Raw genomic sequence first — 20,778 nt, forward strand, 5'->3', positions numbered from 1 at the left:
TTAAGGTGGTTGCACAATGGACACGTTTTTCGGAAAACCGATGGAGAAACGTCGCAAAAACTCCGAAAAACGCACTCAGTGTGCAGGGACCTTTAACGGGTACATTTTTTGGTTCCATTTGTACACTCATTAACATTGATTTTACAATATAAATTTGGCTCCCAGAGATTAGAAATGACAAATGGGGGTCCGTAGCCTAATGCATATGTCAAACTGGGGGTCCTTGAAATTAAAATGGTTGAGAATCACTGCTAGAGCGGTAAAGATCTTCTCTTTTGGGGGCCCCTGGCTGGCATATATTTTCATATGGGGGTCCGCGGGCTAATAAGTGTCAATTTGGGGGTCCTTGACATGAAAATGTTTGAGAACCACTGTTCTAATGAACCTCCTAATCGCGCGTTGTGGCTAATATACAATGCTCAGTGAACCAAAAATGTCACAAGATAGCACAGGGAATTGGGAGGGGTCGGTGTCTTGTTTGATTTCTTTAAACAACCAACCACCCCTCCGGTGACTTTCTCAGATATAGATGACAGGCCCGGGACAGTCTGACTGTGTGCCACTGAGAGTCACTAACAGCAACAGGTGCATTGGCACAAACCATAAAAAAAAAAAAATGGTTCCTTCTGCAAGGAGGAGGAGGGGGGTTCCGTGGGGCGTGACTGACGTGCCTCCTGGCCACTCACGCGGCCGCTTCCCCCCCGGCGGCCCCGCCCCTCCACACCTGTTTAGGGTCAGAACCTGACACCCCCATGTGGGCGCTCCCCACCGGCCCCATCCATACTTATTGGGGTGCGGTCACGTGGGCCACCGTTTGACCAGGAAAGGAGCAGCTTGCAGCGGCAGTGGGAGCACCACCTCCGTCCGCACAGGCACCCTCGCAACACTGGAGCCCCTCCGTCTCTCTTGTCTCTCTCTCTCTCTCTCTCTGTCTTTGTCTCTCTCCCCCCATCCCGACCCGAGGAGGCCCTAACCCCAAGAACAACTTGAGCTCCGTCGTTTTTTGTTTTGATACTTTTTCCTTAATAACATAGCAGGGACCTAAAGAAGTCCTGTGTGACAAACAGAGGCGTTCAAGATGACGGCAGTTGTCGAACAGATGATGAGCTACAACAGCTCCTACCAGTGCACGGAAACAATGAAATACATGGGCCAGGAGGATGACTGGGACAGAGACCTGCTTCTGGACCCGGCCTGGGAGAAGCAGCAGCGGAAGGTAGGTTGAAGAAGTTGCACCCCTCCCTCCCCACATATTATTGCCTAGTGGTGGTGGTGTCACTGTAGTGTAAAAAACTATTTTTGAGTGAAATAAATGTTAAATTGTATAGGCTACATTGAAATCGATGGGACCGTTGCGACGTCATTGTTAATGTGCACGATTTTAGCTTCATCGTGAATTGAAAACGGTGAATAAAGTTGCACCACAGACAGTGGGAGCTTCTCTTGGTTTTGGGAAAGAGGCCATCAAGGCATCAAGGTGTTTTTAGCAGCTGCTGCTGGTCCTTCTGACTCCTTCAAGTTCCATTGGAAGCTGTGTGAGCAGTGAACACACACACACACACACACACACACACACACACACACACACACACACACACGCCCCAGATATTTTAAGTCGTGCAACTTTCTCAGTGTTGTCTTTCAGTTACCCCCCAACTGCCTCGTGAAGACGCGTCTAAATATAAACCCCGAGTCCTCCTCGCCGACCATTTGGACGATAAAGCAATAAAATAAAACTTTGGAGAACGTGCGCATTTTACGCGCCGGCTATACCGTCTCCATTTGGCACAATGTGGTTTTCTCCGCTCTATACAAAGCTAAACCTAAGGCAAATGTAATGTCCCTGAAGTAAGAGTTTGAATTGTGTAACAAAAGACACCTTTGCTATGAAAGTGGCAAATATGCTAATTTGGTCTTTTATTAGACCTCCGTTTTGTAGTGAGAACTCAACGGTGTCATACTTTGACAGTTTGGGGGTGACAGTGGTTGTCTTGGTGACTGACCAGCTGGCCTTGTCGTGGAGATGAGTGAAACAGCTGCAGTTTAATGAGCTGTCAGTGCTAAAAGTCATTGGGCCGAGATGACGTCGCTGCTGTGCCACCTAAACTTGTCTTGGGAGACAATCACACCATGGCACAATAGCCAATTCAGCTTTATGAGTATGTTTACATTAGGGTACACACACACACACACACACACACACACACACACACACACACGCCGTCTTACCATTGTATTGCTGGTTGTTGGCAGGCACTGTCTGCAATGGCACTGTCTGCAAATGTCATAATTGTGATTTATCCTTTATTGGTAGAAGGGGGACATTTTCCTTGTCTCTTCAGTTAGAATAGATGACGGCAATGTCAGGAGGACATGGCTGTTCTTTACCATCAATTCTACACCACAACTTTCTGGGCCACGTCACCGTTGATGAAAATAGCCATATGCTAAAGCTGTCACGTCATTTACATTCAATTAGCCTGCACGCACTGTGATTGAAACTAAGCCCTGCTATATGAAGCTGAAAATAGCTCTCTTTGTAACGTGACTTACACATTATTGCAACTGCACAATAATGTTTACTGTACTATACTTGCGATGTATTGTAGCTTTCTGTTACATTGAGGAACAACAACAGGCTACAGCCCAGTGCCAGTTCAACAAATTGTTTCAGATTGAGTGCAGATCCATTCAATATGCATTGCAAAGTCCTAGTCCCCCCCCCCCCTCTCCCCTCACACACTTTTAGAAGCAGGGGATCCTTCTCAGTTTGACATGCCTGAGAGAGAACTCGACAGATGGCAGCACCCAGAGAGAGAGAGAGGGAGATGGCAGAGCTAGTGGATATACGCCCCGGGTTGGTTTCACAAACCCACAAATACACGTCCACCTAAAAATACTTTTCAACTTGCCGTGCACCCCTTCCCCTCCCCTCTCCTTCCTCCAGCTCTCTCTCACTCTCTACCGCCATCAAGTTGAGTACTTCCTATCTTGCCCCCACTCTCCTCTTTTCACCCTCTCTCTCTCTCTCTCTCTCTCTCTCTCTCTCTCTCTCTCTCTCTCAACTTGTTGAGGTGGCATACTGTGCGTATATCTTTTCTTGGATGCCACCTTTAGCTCGCTGGCACAGTCAGTGGCGTGCTTCTTTTCTTCTTTGTACGTGTAACATGTAACATGTAATACTTGTAACATGATAGAACACTGCTTGTTAAACCCAGCACAAAACACGGCATCCATTCCCTTTAACTTCACCTCTCAACCTCTCAGGGGAGTAGGTCACAGTATGCTGCTGCTCTCCTCGGCATGTAAAATCCAGCTTAAGGCGCTGATATCAGGCCGTAAATATAGATTGAGCATCATTTTGCGGTGTAATGAATCTGAAAGGAAACCCCCTCCGCCACCTGTTCTCTGCCCCATACTTGAGATTTCACTGGAAAAATCGACTCACCACTTTGTGTTGACAAACATTTTATTAGTGTGTCAAAGTGATGTCGAATCTGATACCATGCCTTTCGAAATAGGCAGTGTGTTTGTGCTCGCATAGATATGTGCGCCTGTGATTGCATTGGTATGTGCATGTGCTAGTGTGTGCGTGCGTACTTGGGTACGCACGCATTGGTGTTGTGTGTGTGTGTTTGTGTGAGTGTACGCGCATGCACGTCTGACTTGTACATTACAACATTGGTGTAAATGTATCATTCATAATTGTCAAAATGTTAGCTGAAAATTCCCTGCATTGCATGGATAAATTCTGCTTAATAGGAGCTGGCAATGGAACCTTGTGCAAGACAACGCGTCACACAAGGGATGTCAAAAAGAATGAAATTCACAAAGAGTTAAGTGTCTTACATCACTTGACAGTTGACAGTAGCCCACTCAAAAATACCCATAACTCAAAATGTCCCTCTCCCACTCGAGGTGAGAGAAAGATCAGGAATAAAGGTTCTTAGGCTACAGCAGACAACTTGGAGGAAAACTAGAGAGTTATATCAGGATAGCTGTGGGTGGAACATTGATGTATACGTTAAGGATCTAAGCCTATTGATTTTTTGATGCCAGCTTTGCCTGAAGCTACACAAGAAGGCAGATTTCTCCACTTTTTATTTATTTTTTACAGAAAAACGACCACTCATTTCTTGTACAGTAGAATCAATAGCCTGTTTGAAGATGAACACTCGTGTGATGTGATAGCCAGAAGGCTTGTCTTAAAGCCAACGAAGAAGATGGTTAATGAGTATATCTTGTAAATGACTAAGCTTCATTGTTATTGTGTTCATTCCTTTAGTTGTATCACAAGAGGATCTGTGTGGGCCTGTATAAATAACATCCATACATGATTTGTTGTTTATGTAGCTTAGCCCCAATTGCAGGAAAAACTAAATCTCATGAACACACCATAGTCTGGACACAAACATGTCTGCGTGTTCAGCTGCTAACTGGCTAGCAGTCTGCCTACTAGTGTTAACCTAAAAATATCCATTGCATAGGACGGGCAGCGGTCTCATTGGCTCAGCTGGGCCCATTAGCACCAGGGGATGGTGAATGTACACTATGTGTGCGGCCGCGGGGGGAATTGGCATCCCATCTGGTCAAATTAAGTTGACATTTTGTTGTCTCTGGAAGTGTAAAGATTGTCACTTGTGGTCAGTACCATGCTTAACTCTCTGTGACAGGAATCGGTGTAAGTAGAGTGTAAATTAGTTCATCAGTTCAATCAAAGCAGCAATCCTGAGGCCTTGGTTACTAATTGGTTGTGTTTATTTTTGTGTGTTAGCCTAATACACTATACATTAGCCGTTATTAGCTCTGATGCTATTCAGACCTCTAGTAGTCAGAGAAGGTCACTGGTTCACCTCAAAGCCAAGTGTTGAAGTGTCCCTGAGCAAGACGCTTAACTCCTAACTGTGTCCCCTCAACGCTCATCATAACTACCTGAGCAGCCATCAGCTGGCTGAATCTGAAACCGAATCTCCCCCGCTGGACTATAAGGTCTACAAATAAATATAAATGATTATTATTATCAAGCATCAAAGACCAGCAATAATACTAGTCCATTTGTCATAAGATGCTGCAAGGCTTGAGTTATCATCCAGAGTCACACACTTTCTAATATTTTCTGTTCTATTGTATGATATTCTATACTACGATAATCTATTCCAAGATGTTTAAAAAGGAAGAGGCAAAAAATCTGTATCATTGGAGTGAAGTTATGTAGTATAGAGCATTATAAATGATGTATCTACTACGAGTAGTATCTCTATGTAGGCAAGTTGATATCCTGAGATAGATACTGTGTCATGTAATCTCTTGTAGTCTAATCCGTTTTGGTGTTTTACAGCTAACAGCTCTGTCAGTATAGTCCTGAAGCCACATGAGGTCACTGATGTCACATCCCATCTGACAGCCTCTGTGACACAGCAATCCAACCCTTTACTGGGTTTTGTTTTACACCTGAGCAATTGAGGTTTGCAATTCAGATAGACTGAGATTGCATTTAAATAGGGACCCAATGCGATAATTTGGTAACTCAAAACATTTATAATTTGTATAAATATATACGCATGACGTGCATGCGGTCGCAACGGGTTCCTAACGCCAAATCAAACGGGTTCAGATCTGAGCCAAGTCTCCTGAACCAGACATAAAAACAAATCCATACGCACGTGCACATCAATTCAGCTGGAACCATTTTTCTTGTCACATTATAGTAAAATGTAAAAACACGCCCAGTGCACACTGTTGATCTGCTTGGTACAAGAGGATCAGTTATTTGAAGAAGTCAACGTTTTTGGTCACTGATGACTTTCTTCCAGGCATCTTCTCATTGTAGAAATTGGCTCTCAGTTTCTTGTTAAAAATACATTTTGATTGTTAAGTCTTGGTTGCACAGTATACTGAGGATTGGACGCACTGAAAAAGCAGCTTGCTATAAGTGTGTTTTGTCTCCTCTTTGGCCCTCCTGAACTCTTCAAACAAACTAGTCCAATACTTGCCTGAATGACCTGGAATCAAATGTCATCACCCATCACTGTTTAGGGTGCTTTCCATGTATAATGAGAAAGTACTGTATGGCAACATTGAGCCCTGTTGTACAACAAAGTATAAACCAGAGCCATAGAGTATGACAGAGTTACGACAACTCCGTTCACTTCATGGGGCCAGTCCAATGGCGGTTCTTCTGCATAGACTTCTATTGGCGATAGCGACAAAGGCCTGAACCGGAAGTTTACGGAATGCACTGGAGTCTATGGGCTTTACAGTGACAAAACGAGTTGCATGAACCACGTGACCGGCTGTTTTCTGCCCCCTCAATGTCATAACTCTGTCGTACTCTATGGCTCTGGTATAAACTAGCCATTATAATAACATGTCAGCCATGGGGAAGAAACCTGTGTCAATATGCCTTCTCCTTAGACGAGATTTCTTGCATAAACATATTTAACGTTCATTGGGATATCCCCATTTAGTTCTATTTGATGTATTTTTTAATGTGAATTAAGTAGTTGCAGCCTGTGAGTGCTTGATTGAGAACTACCTCCCTTTCTGCAGGCCTTAATCTTGGAAATTAGTACAACTATTTTGATATTACTCCTTAATCTGGGTGTGTCATAGTCGTATAATGTAATGGTCAATGAAAACGGCAGATCTACCAAGCTCACAATGCATAATGTTGCAACACATTGTGAGCTTGTACTGTAGATGGGCTAGTTTCAGCAAAGTGATTTGGTGTAAGAGGGGAAAATTGGATAGACACCTGGGACACGCACCAGTCAATGAAGTACATACACATGGTTTAGACCTGAGGACGATTCTACAAATGTCTTCTAAATCCTGACAGTTTTCTGAAATACCTATGTCTCTATATCACTGGTGCTCAATATTTCATGTCAAGGCCGCCGGAAATTATATGTAATAGGCCGCCGACCCCCATCTGAAAATATGTTGTTCCAGGGACCTCCCAGAAGCAAAGATTTGAGTTAAAAACATTCACTCTGATTTGCACTACATTTTCACGATAAAAAAAAAAGAGCAGATCTACAAGCTCGTAGCGCGGCACTCTGTGCTTGTAGATCTGCAATTTTTCAATAGCTAAAGCATAACATAATGCTTAAGACACCAAAAGGTGTTTAAGGAGACATTTTGCCCTGCTAGTCCAGCTCCATAGAGGTGTACTCACCTTACCCACTCACCCACCTAATTCCTGTCTGGACGCACTGGGGCGGACATCTTAGATTCACACCCATGATTCACCGGGTCAGGGTCATGTGATCCCTACACCACCAGTGCAGGAACCTTAGCCCCTCTACCGAGGTGAGCCATGGAACCTGCGAAATTTTTCATGGAGAAAGACGCTAGCATATTTCATTTTTTCAGATTCACATTCATATTTCTATAAAGCATTTTTGAGTTGTGAGTTGTGACTGAGTAAATGTTTTGCAGATTCTCAACATTAATGATTTTTTTAATTTGATCATGTCACAAACTGTTTAGTCTTTCTTCTTTTGTAATAAACAAAATACATACATCTCACACACAAGAAGAAAGCCAAGCAACAAAATCTTACAAATGCTAAATTCCGTAAATGAAAATGACACGGTTTCATTTTTTTATTGGTTCTTTGACTGAACTCCGAAGATGTACGTAAAGTCAAGGAAGGAAAGAAAGCAGATGACACTTGAATTAAATGTACAATACAGAGATGACTGAGGTATTAACTAATAAAGATTAAGATAGGATTAGTGAATACACTGTACTGGTGAGTTATGTCTTAGAGTGTATGGGGGGTAAAAGTAAGAAGAGAGGTGAGACTGCCTGCTGTAGTCAGATCAAATAGCAGTTGCTATTCCAGAAGCTGTGTCCATGTAGGGAAGCTTCTATAAACTGCCTTAGGCAGCCACAGGAGGCCACACCAAGGGCTGAGGAGTGTGTGTGTGTGTGTGTGTGTGTGTGTCTGCGCGCATATGTGCGTGCCCGGCGTGCGTGCTTCCGATAACAATCGTTTCGATGCTTTAATACAAGGTACATTTTCGTGTGGAAAAAAATTGGCGTACACAGCTTGTGTTTTAAGAGGATACGTGGGTTTGACTTCTCGGGAGTTGTGAACTGTGAAGACATGCCGGTAGTTGTGTTTCAAAGTCTCGCAGCAATGCTGAAGGCAGGACACACTATACGCCCACATTGTCAGAATGCAGGGAGTGAAAGTAGAACCGCTGACTGATGGGGGGGGGGGGGGGCAGCCATCTTGGATCTGATCGGAGCCGACGTCCTCTATATCACCGTGTGTGTGTGTGTGTGTGAGAGAGCAAAAATGTCTCCTCACCACTTTTGAAATATTAAGTGTTTATATAACGTGTCATGTAGTAACATTTATTTGAACGCCATTTTGATGTACGGCAGTGCCATGCTAGAATTACTGTAGATTCTATTCCAGATGCACCTTCGTTCAACTGTGCGTGAGCCAAAGAGGTTTCCGTTACACATTTGGGATCTTCATTAGTGGCAAATGGCAACGAGCATGAGTTTTTCTTTACATAATGAACCCGAGTCCCACACACTGTTAATGCTGTCATCGTTTTATGTTTGACCTGTTAAAGCAGTCTGTCTGTATAAAATGTACTGTAAACCCAGTCATAGTGCTCTATTAGTGACATTGGTGGTCCAAATGGTGACCTGCGTGTTATATAAGGAAGCAGATAGCCTGCAAGCTGTCGAGTTTATGGCCTCCTCACTCAGTAACAACAGAACAAACACTGGAGGACACAAACATATGACAGTATGTGTTACCTCATGTCCTAGTCACTTGTGCCGTGTTATTTGAGCAAACGAGGGGGGTATTAACTTCGTTAAGCTGTATTTAATAATGTCACCGACACATTGGGCACAGTCCCATTGGTCTTGGAAAAGGCCCTGGTGTGATTCTGGCATCATGTCCTATAGTCATAGACTAGTATTTTTGAGCAAGGCACTGGCCTATAAGGCCTCATACACACGTATCAAACACATGTTCTGTGTCTTGTTTAATGGACGCCACAATGCTTTTCCAATGGGAGTCACATGGTTTGACCAAACATTTTTGTTTGATGGGGAGAAGAACTCGGCCATCAAACACAAATGTTTGGTCAAAACCATGTGTCTCATTGGAAATACATTATGGCGGCCATTAAACACAGACAAGACATAGGGGGCCTAACAGTTATGGGGCCATATTTGCTCCCCCAGGCGCGATTCAGTAAATGCACACAGGTAAAAGGTTGGTCTCTGCAAATGTACTAACTTAATTAGTCTAATAATGAAGGTTATTTGCACACAATAGGTATGAGTGAGAGATAAATAGCATGTGAGGCAGATTGTTGAGGCCTGTGACAGAAATCTTTAATGGTTAAACCAGGAAGAGCAATTGACAAGACAACAAGACATTAGCATGATGTCATGCTAACAAGTTGCTACAACATCTTTCTGGACGGTTTTGAAGCTGATGTAACATCGTGTAACTGAATGATGATGCAACTGAATGCTCGGTTAATGTTTCTGTTTTGAGCATATCGCCCAGATATGAGTATCAATTCGTAGCTGTACCAGGAGCAGTTTTTAGGCTCTATTGAATTTGATTCTTTTGATAATAGTGGCCGGGCCAATGTTGCATAAATAACAGTTGAGTAACTGGTCGACCACGACTAGCTCTTTACGCAAAGTGAACGGTTGGACATCTAGACTTGTCACAGGTTACCATTAGGGCTGTGCCCTGTAGTTAATTAATCCTGTCACAGGTTACCATTAGTTAGTCTTAGTTGACCAAGAGTTTGTTGGTTGATTGACTTTGTTAGTTGAATTCTTCCTTTGCTATAACTTTCAACAGCCAGCAGCCATTGTGAAGTCAACAATGAGAGAATTCAGTCCCTGACGTCACCACCAACCTGAAAAGGCTGTTCCCTGCATGATTGTATGCAGAAAATGCATTTAATTTTTTTTAAATAATGAATTTCTTTAGCGCGAGAACAGCCCTAGTTAACCATAGATAACGTTGGGCTTATGTTTGTTCACAATGATTTGTCCTTTACCATGCTAAACAGCCTTACTGTATACTGTATAGGTCACTTGTCAGCGTCAGCCGTCATGATCAGGTCTCCTGTCGAGGCGGAATTAGCTGATTCTAGAGATGCCTGGATAGTTTTGCAGCGTATTTCAGAGAGCAGAACTGGACCAACTGAAATTAGAACCCCCCCCACTCACCTCCTCCTCCTCCTCCCAACACCACCGCTAGGCCAGGCGCACGGTCATAAATCTCTGGCACCTTGTTGAGCCAATTTGTCTGCCTCATTGTCAGTCAGGGTGCCCATGGGGCACAGTAAAAGGATGAAGGACGGTGCATGCCACCGCTGCGACCGCCTCTGCCAAAAACCCTGAACCCGCTCACTCACCTTTGTGCTCCGCTATCAATCAAAACGATTTCCCATCAATCCTTTCATTTTAATGGCTAAAAGGTGGAGTACAGAGAGGGCACGAAAATATAATGTCACAGCAAACAGTTGAGAGCTGACTGTGTGTGAGGTCGGGGTGTGTGTGGCCGACCGCAGGCTTAGTAGTCGAAATTATATTGAGTATATTGAAAGTAGTATATCGAAATTAGTCGAAAGTATATCGAAATTTAAACAGTAAATATCGTATCGTTTGACTTTGTATCGTATCGTTTTGCAATGGAAATAACCAGTATCGAATCGTTTTGCAATGTAAATAATCTAATTTAATCAATATTAAGTACTTGTGCATTGTAATAAGCAATTTTAAGAAGAAAAAAAAGAAAAAGATGGGATTAATTACTTTACCATTCCATATAGCTACAATTGGTCTAGTGATAAATGTGTGTATTCTCTGTGTTCATGTCAAGGTGTGGGATCGAATCGTATCTTATGCATGTACCATGCATGTACCATGCGTAAAAATGTATCGTTACACCCCTAGTTTAGATGCTTGCCACGGATTAACAAAAAGCTAAATAAAAAAAGAGCTTATCCGTCACCTGCATCATGAACACTGTTCGTGCAGCCAAACCATGCAGTCCTCTCGGCATCCCCGTTTACCGTTCTCTCGCATCAATAAACCCCCCAGACATCTGATGATTGTGCCAGAGCTGCAAATCACACACACCAAACACTCACTCATTCATGTGTGCACAAGGACACACAACAGGCCTTCTTGCTGACAGTTTTGGCTTTGCTTTGACATTAGCAAACTCACTTCCAGTGAGGGGAACTTAGGAATATAGACTACTGTAATGGGGCAAGAACTAAATGGTGTTTGGAATTTGGAATGTAACCTGCATGACAATGATAATGCACAAGTAAACTAAGATGGCCTGATGGTTGACAGAATCAGGTTGCTATTGTTATGGTATCACTTTCATTGGCATACATATTCTGCGCTTGTGTCTGCACATTATATGTGGATTGTGTTTAGTTTTTGTGTGGGCTGTTTCTTTCGATTATATTGATATTGATAGAGGGACAGATGTATATTAATTACACATTATTGTTCCATCCGGTGCATTGCTACTATACTGTGAATGTAATGCTGGACATCCCAAATGCATAACTGATTGGTTGGTAAATATAATTAAGTGCAGTCATTATATAACCTTTAGCTGTTGTAAGTCTGGCACGAATCTTAGTAAGCTATAGGTACTTGTGCGTGCGTGCTTGTGTGTGTGCGTGCGTGTGTGTGTGTGCGGTGACGGGGAATAGAGCTGTTGCGTCATGTCTATCTCACTAGAATCCTTTTTACCGACAGCATGACACACACGCACGCACGCACGCACAATGCTAGCAAAGTTGTCCTAGGCCTTTGAGCCTCTAAACATAGACATGAATATTTATAATTTGGACTCTGGCCCTACACATGAGGCTGACAATAGGCCCATGTCAGCAGTCTTTGTGGGCTAATATCTCTGTCTCTCCTTCTTGTCCACTGTGATCCCTCTGCAGCAGCTAGGGAGCGCTTCAACACATGAAGTTATAGGTTAGGAGTCTGCTCTGTTCACTCAATCGGCACCAATGTAGTTTGAAAAGTGCAGTATTATTATTATTATTACAGTATTATTTATCCTAATACTCAACCACGTGAACCCTAATAACGTCCATTTTCTGGGATCATAATAGGTGAACACATTCAGCGAGAATTGACGAACATACAGTGAAACTAGCATCTACATTATAGCTCACAATGCGCCATATGGGCTATTTTTGGCGAATAGATTTGGTTCCGAAGGGGGGAAAGGGTGTTATGTAATATTAGTTTTGCGTGGTTAATAAATTACTCATTTATTTTTCAATCTTTTCAGCTCTGAGGAGGTTGGATTGGATCAAATAGGAAGATGACTTAGTTAAAACATTCTTCTTTCTCTAAGGCTGCTTTTTCCACACCATTAAGGCATTAAAACATATATTATTTTCTTTCTCTAAGGCTGCTTTTTCCACACCATTAATGAATAAATTAATCAGTTGCTGCAGCAGCTTCATTTAGGCACCTAATTGTACTGTATTACCTCCTGCTCTAAATTGCCCTGAATTGGTGTCTCCGGTTGAGTCAGCAGACTCCATCAGCGCACCTCTCTCACCATCCTTCAAATCATATCCCCTCCAGGCAGCGTCCTATCTAATAAAGTGGTAAATGCTCGTGAAAACATGACGCCCCCACACGACCAAACAAAGTGGCTATTTCTTCTCGTTGCAACTTTTTCGGTCCCTTCAGCACTTTTCATATTGGTTTAAAAAGCACATTAGTGTTTGTCTAGTCGTTCTTGCATCACCATAAGCCTCCGTGTGGACATTCTGACTTTTCTGATGCAATGCGCATTCCTCTATGCTTCCTTTAAAAAAATATATTTACAGTCAATTTCAGTCAGATTCTTCAGTCAGTCTTTTTTGTTCATTTTATTTGAGTGCAGAAATATGATAGCCTTTGAACTGACATTCCCAGAGTGATGAAGTAACTGCAGTGTTAAGGCAGTTGGCATAACAACAGACTACCGAGAGAGTAACAATCTCTCATCAGAGCAACAATCTCTCATCCCTCATTCATTTAACTTGACTGATGTTGGACTGCCAGTGTTATTTTTTGGTAAATTACATGGGGATCTGTGCCAAGGCCACTGACCTGACGACGAAGATCTGTTGATCGAAACGTTCCTTTGCCTAAGAATGGTGTGCGGGCCGTCCTGCGGCCCTATACCTCCTTCCATGATCTGTGCCAAGACCCCATTGTGCCGAAGTACCCTTGATCCGATGGCGACGCCATCGCCATCATGGTGTGCATTATAACTTAAGCCTAACCCCAAGGCCAAGCCTAAAGCCCAAACCACACCGAAAGGTCGGGATGGGTCAAAGCGTTTTTTTTTAAGGTCAACCACAACAATGCAACTCCTTGCAACTCAATGAGTTGCATTGGTGTGGTTCACCATGAAAAAAAAACATTTTGTCCCGAACAGACCCTTTGGTGTGGTTTGGGCTTTATAATAACATAACATGTTTAACTATTAAGATGACGTAATAATGGTACTTTCATTTACACGGAAACTGTCCGTAACTGTGAGGCCGAAATTTCTGTTTACTGTTTAGCAACGGCTAATAGGTTGTTTTAACCAAACTCTAATCAGATGTTACAGTTTGTTGTTGATGCTACAGCACTGTCTTCTTGAAATCTCGGGTCGAGGTGCCGAAATGAGCTGATTTGTATATATAACATGTTTTGGGTGATTTAATCGGAGCTTAGTCCGTACTTTAAAGTTGTGTGTTTGAATTGTACATCGGCAATTTACTGCTGTGGTCCTAGTAATATTTGTTATTTTGGGCGTTTATATCTACTGTATATTTAATATACACACAATATATAAACAGTTAAACACCCAAAATATAACAAATAACTGCACACAAATTGCAGATGTACAACATTTCATATCTAGGAATTTGCGTAAAAGACTTGACTATTATCCCTCTTAACAAATTCAGACTCAAAGAACACACGTATAAGAGACCCTTTTTTCTGGTGGCTCAGTGTACGACTGTACGTATAAAGGCATGACTTACTGTGTAGTCGTGTAGCCTTGTCATAACTAATGTATGTCGTAAATATACTCGTCAATGTTTTTACAAAGACCTACGTTGCCCCGATATACCCCTTGAGACGGACATGATGTCACGTCTGAAATGTATACCCAGAGTAGAAGAGAATGAGATGAGAGGGAAGTTGGTAGCACGGTGGGTGGGTGGGTGGTGCCTTCAGGCGGTTCCCATTCCTGTGTTTTGGTGTAATTGACGGGGAGGAGGGGAGCTGCTGTGGGCCAGGTTGGGGGGGGGGTACAGTGTCAGAGATACGTAGAGGTGGGGTACGGCGTTCGGGGGGTTGCGTGCATTAAGGCGTGTTTGTTGGGGGCGAGGGAGAGAAACCTGAAAAAAGATTGGCTCATCATGATCCTGGTTTCCTATGTCATCATCATCCCGATCCGTCCCCTGCCTGCGTACATAAGGCGCCCATGCTCGGCGGCATGGGGTCTCTGTAAAAAAAAAAGGGGGGACAGGGGTATATTTAAAACCCAGCTGGTAGAAGAAGGTAATGGGGGGGGGTTGGTAAGGAGAGGGTGTGGGGGGTGGGGGGCGGTTAGTGGCTCTTCAGCCACACCTGTTGTACCCCTCCCACACATACGCACGTGCATGCTCACGCACACACACACACACACACACACACACACACACACACACACACACACACACACACACACACACACACACACATACACACACACCTCCCCTACCACCATATCAGATCAGCTGTTGAAACTCTGTGAAGGAATTCAAGTTGGGTATTGTTTATCAGTGATGATGATGGAAGATGAAGTGAATGTATCAATACTGCAATGTATGTGGATTTACTCTGTTGTTACAACTAAAAGTCCTGTGTTACAAAATGTCATTGGGTCAAAGTATCAAAGCAATCAAAGAGGTAACAGCGCACACCAAGAGTAGGGAGGTGCTGACCACGGGAGATATACTTTAAAAAGGACAAGAGAGGTCGCACAAACTCCTAGTCCCGATGCCAAAACACTTTTTCTTTTACAAACGTTTCGACAAACGGGTTGTCTTCTTCAGGTTGTCGTCTTCATACCCTGAAGAAGACTACCTATTTGTCGAAACGTTGGTAAAATAAAATGTTTTTTGGCGACCTCTCTTTTCCTTTTTATTGGGTCAAAGCATAAAAAGTATTGGCATCAAAATATCCTTAAAGTACCACAGTAAAAGTGCTCATTATGCATTTCGTGTTTTCAAAATAGCCGTTCTGCAAGTGCATAATGTGTCGCGATGTGACACATGCGCTTACTTTACGCCGCTGTTGTTTACAAGACGGAATCAGTGATGCAAATAGCCTGCATCCTGCATGCTTAGACTCACTACATTGAGAAAGGAGACAATCATGTCACCCTCCAGGGGGTCCTGGCTGGGATGCAGTAATGAGCTCAGCACTGTACTGTAACGTTGTTGAAGTATAGGACTCATACAATGTCCCTCATGGGACTCATCTTATAATATAGACCACCCCTGGGGTCCCGGCACACATTACATTGAAAACCTATTTACATCACTGGGAACTATAACGGTACAGGCTTCCTGGGACCCCCAGGGTGTGATGTCAGGTGTGAATTGCCGTTCTGACAAATTCCTTGCCAGTAGTAGGTGATTTACTTGAGTTTGCTTTGCCAGAGTTTGTGTCACAGCTGACTGTGTCTTTGAAGAGTTGAAAAAGTCAGTGTAGCACTGTAGCATACCGGTATTATACTGTTTGGCTCAAACTCCTTTCAGTTCATCTCAAGTACTACAAGACAAGTTTGTAATATAACGTTGGGACTTCGTTCATGGCCGACAGATATAATAGACATGCACGTTTGAAAAGGTGAAATTAAGCAATATTGTTTTCTGACATGATTGTGTCCTTTCTCAATTTAGTGAGTCTAAGAATGCAGGATGCGATTTGCATCACTGAGTTGGTCTTGTAAACAACAGTGGTGTAAAGTTAGCATCGTGACACATTGTGAGCTTGTAGAACGGCTATTCTCAAAAATATTTTATACATTTTGAAATCATGAAATGCACAATGAGTACTTTTACTTTGGCACTTTAGGGATATTTTGATGCCAATACTTTTTAATACTTTGACCCAATGACATTTGTAACACGGGACTTTTAGAGATGAGCACAAGGTGTCGGGGATGGATGGGAGGATCCACGAGGCAGAGAGGAGTAACTTCAGTGTTGGGACAGATGGACTAATAACAATAACAAGTGCAGCATGTCTGTGTTTCATTGTTGGCTACTGATAGACTGACACAGCTGTTCAGGCTTCTTACAGTAGTATGTGAAGTACAATTTAACCACAGGCAAGAATAACCCACACTTGTGGTTGATACAGGCTTGCTTCCAGTTAATTTGTTTTGCATAAGAGTTAAATTAACCAAATCTATGCCAGACCCGCGATTTATCGGGATTTGTGCTTGCGACCTCCTTTGCCAACATGATAAATCTCGAGTTTAATGTAATTTAATCCAGAATTAATAGTATTTAATTCACAGTTTTTAGCCTATTATATTCATAATCTCCTCATGCACAAGCACGTATGCGATCTAAAGCATTTTAGAGCTCAGGTTGAGATAAAGGACCATGTTTTAGAGCTTAATAAAACATTAATTCAAGGTTGCGCTATGCATATTAACAGTAAGTAGTAGTAGCCTAGTCTACAGAGACCTTGACATTGATCGCTAACATTTGCGTGCAGGTCATTAGTTATATAGCAGTGAATTTCTTCCTCTAAGTGAGTCAGGTGAGAAGGTGCGTGTCACTGTGAGGTGAGCGCGAGCCAGAACCCTGACTGTTATGTTGGCAGCGCCTCTGTATCTGGTGGTAGCTGGCAATGGGACCCATTGTTCCTTCACTGTGTGTGTGTGTGTGTGTGTGTGTGTGTGTGTGTGTGTGTGTGTGGGTGAAAGGTTGTGCATTCCGTCTCGCCTCCAATAAATACTATTATCAAACAGGTGCCCCCCGTTGTGCATGCTCAGAATAATAGAGCTATTCTTGAGTCCGCAGGCTTGCGTTTCGCTGTTGAGGGTTGTAAATTTGTTTTGTGTGAACTGAAGGTTGTGTCGTGTGTGTGTGTGGCATTGGATCAACGGCTGAGTATTTTGTGAGAGAGATTAATAGATGCGTGTGGACTGTGGATGCATGCATGTGTGGGTTTTTTTGTGCACAAACTTTTAAAAGTGGCAGCAATGCGTGTTTATAAGCATTATGCATCTCTGTAGGTATGTGCTTGTCCATGCATACTGTGATATGTACGTGAGCAGGACAAATGTAGAGTGACAAAGGTAACAGTGTGCATGTGCGAGCGTGCGTGTGTGTGTGTGTGTGTGTGTGTGTGGCATTGGATCAGCCCTGACAAGTGCTGAGTATCTTTAGTGGTTACACCGCATGCACGCACACAAATACGAGTTATATTAAAGGCATATATTTACCTGCACTATAGGTGGACATGCAAGTGTTGTCCCTTGTTATGGTGTAAATGCATTATATTGTGTAGTATGTTGTACGTCACAATTGAAGTGTGTGTGTGTGTGTGTGTGTGTGTGTGTGTGTGTGTGCGGTGCAAACTTAATTTCAGTGACCAGATTTCTTTTTTAACTTGTAACCAACTACTACACAAGCTCAACTTCTTTAGAGTGAGCATATTATGGAAGCCGTCTAATAACCTGAGGGAAGGAAGAAGCAAGCTGCAGTGAATTGTGAACCTAGCCTCAAAACTCATTGGGAAGAGACAGAATCATTAACCCATTCTGACCTGAGATCAGATTCATACGAGGTTTCCACCAGACACTCACTGGTCTGATGAACCCATTCTGACCTGAGATCAGATTCTAAAAAATGTCAGTCGTTCTTCGATTTTTCAAAAATAGCAGACCTACAAGCTCGTATCGCGCCACTCGGTGGCGCGATATGAGCTTGTAGATCTGCTATTTTTCAATAGCTAAAGCATAACATGATGCCAACACCAAAATGGGTGCCCGGTCAGAATGGGTTAAGTTGTATCTACAAGGAGGTACTTCGAAAAGAAGCTGTCAAGATATAGCAAATTACCTCCTCTCATCCACTTCCCTCTGGTAGACAAAGTACCAAAAGCGAAACGCATCATCTTAAAAAAATCCTTCATTCCTAATGCCATTAAGGCACTAAATGGCAACCAAAGTCTTGTTAGATTTGATTTTAATGTATTTGTCACTGTTTGTTGTCCGGCATTTTGCCATGAAGATAATTGTGTGTAAGTGTTGCTGTTTTGTTGTTGCTGTTTATGAGACCGAAGACAAATTTCCACATTGTGGACAATAAATGAAACTACTGTAAATAACTGGAGGGGGGACATTTTTATTAATAACTTAAGCTCTGTCATACAACAAAGAGGGATGTATGTAGGCTTACTAGCTCACAACTAGTTTGAAAATTAAATTTGCACAAAATGGGGAAGCCAGCCAGCATGTGGTTAACATACTTTTATTTTATTAAATTGTGATTTTTTTGTCAGACAGCCATGTATTTATTTCAGTCAGGGATAAAATAATTATATCCCCACCCGTGATGAAAAATAAATCAAATCAAAGCTGAGGCATCCCCCCCAGCTGACCAGACCCCTGGTCAGCTGCGGGGATACACACACAGATGGCTGTGGTCATCTGTGTGTGTCCTTCCTCTTGGCGTCCTCCATCCAACCACAACCGACCCACAGATAGAGCAGTGGTTTTCAACCAGTGGTGCGGGGACCACCAGTGGTCCTTGAGGGGATTCCAGTGGACCCTTATAGATCTTTACCTCTTGAGAGCGTAAAATTAAACCACTCATTTACATTCACGCTCTCAAGAGTTAGATAATTGTCGAACATCTGCATCGCTTAATTCACAAGAAGTCTGCACAATTGGAGAATGTAAAATAATTGTCATTTTGATCAAAGTTTGCCTGTTATCTCTCGGGAACCAACATCAACACAGCATGAAACTGTGGGCAAAATCGTATCCGACAACAAAATATCCTTTTTTAGTTTTGGGTCTGAGAGGCTAAATCTCAGACCGTGGCTCAAATGCAGAATAAATAAAATGGGCCTTGATATGAAACCACTGAGATAGAGAGATGAGGGCAGCCAGTCCGGCCAGCAGTGACAGTGTGGACGTGGACAGCACTTTGTCAGTGCTGCTGAAGTAACACTAGGCTAGGCTAATTGTCAGGGCAGCTGCTGTTGACGTGTCCACATTACTGCCTGTGATGAATTAGAGCAGGCCGGCTATACACGGACACATACCTGTTGGCATACTTTACTGTAGCACACACACACACACACACACACACACACACACACACACACACACACACACACACACACACACACACACACACACACACTGTTAGCTGGAAAGATTGCTATTTTCAAAAGATTTTTGAAACAACTGCATAAGAAGAGTTATTTAATAGCATTTAATGTTTGTGTCCAGACAGAATCTACACTATAGCTGTTTATAGGAGGGGCTAGCGGCGAGCGCCCCTCAAAAATGTGTACTTTTTCCACCACTCGAGGCGTCCTGACTCCAGACAGGAGAGGAGGACAGGGGCAGTCAGGACGTCAGCCTGATTTGATTGATTGATTGATTGATGGACGTCAGCCTGTCGGTGACCTCCATTTAGTGACAAACGGCAGTGGCAATGTCCTAATTACAGTGAAGTGAAGCATGATCTTAACGTCCCCTTTCCCTTTTAAGCCAGTGGTTTTCAACCAGTTGTCCGGGGACCACCACTCAGTGGTCCTTTAGGGGGTTCAAGGTGGTCCACGACTCCCCTGAGAGTTGGTAACCAAATGGACCCTTGGCTTCTTCCGAGTGTAAAATGAAACCTAATGCATTTTGGTTTCATTTTACAGTCTTGAGAGTTAGAATTAGTTGTTAAACATCTGTATTACTTAATTTACAAGAATTGTTATTTTGATCAACGCTTGCCTATGGTACCACTACCACATCAATACAGCATGGGATTATTGGGGAAAACATTGTTATGTTTTGGGTCTGAGAGTCTAAACGTCATCAAATGGTGGTCTGTGGATCAAATGCTGAATAAATAATGGACCTTGATATGAAAAGGGTTGAAAACCACTGATATAGAAACATAGGTTATAGAAACTGTCAGGATTTAGAAGACATTTGGTAGAATGTGGTCTCAGGTTAACTGGTCTCAGAATCAGTGAGGTACAGTACAGTGGCATTACACTCAGCTTCATGCTGCCCCACTGAGGCAGGCGTGGGTACTGCAGAGTTAGAGCTGATGGTTGCATCAGCTCCTTCGACTGACAGCCAATAATCTGGCTGCTTTTATAAAGGGTTACACAGACAGACAGTGGGGTCCGGGGACCCCCAGGGGTCCTTGAGGGAGTCCCAGGGGGTCCCCAGCTAAATGACCCTTATTCGACTGTAACTCAGAGAGTGTACAAATGTGTACATCTCTACACTCTCTGAGTTAAATTAACATTGATTTTACAATATAAATTGGTTGAGTCACTGCCAGAGCCATACAAATCTACGCATACCTTTTCAAATGGGGGTCCGCGGGCTAATAAGTGTCAATTAGGTGGTCCTTGACATGAAGTTTGAGAACCAATGTGCTGTAAGGTGCGTGCGTGCGAGAATTAATGGTTTTTCATGTTTGGGTCTTTCCA

The 20,778-nt window shown here is 43.0% G+C and overlaps 1 protein-coding gene across 1 annotated transcript in view; it reads left to right on the forward strand.

Annotated features, from left to right (window-relative positions):
* Positions 1-818: 818 nt before the first annotated feature.
* actn3b (actinin alpha 3b) overlaps positions 819-20,778 on the forward strand; it is a 51,136-nt gene continuing 31,176 nt past the window's right edge. Inside the window, exon 1 of the mRNA XM_080792540.1 lies at positions 819-1,216. Coding sequence (XP_080648666.1) covers positions 1,079-1,216 — 138 coding nt within the window. The 5' untranslated portion in view covers positions 819-1,078. The remainder of the gene's footprint in view (positions 1,217-20,778) is intronic.

This window comes from Protomyctophum bolini (genome assembly GCF_963924005.1).
Source record: "Protomyctophum bolini genome assembly, chromosome: 20".
Lineage (NCBI taxonomy): Eukaryota > Metazoa > Chordata > Actinopteri > Myctophiformes > Myctophidae > Protomyctophum > Protomyctophum bolini.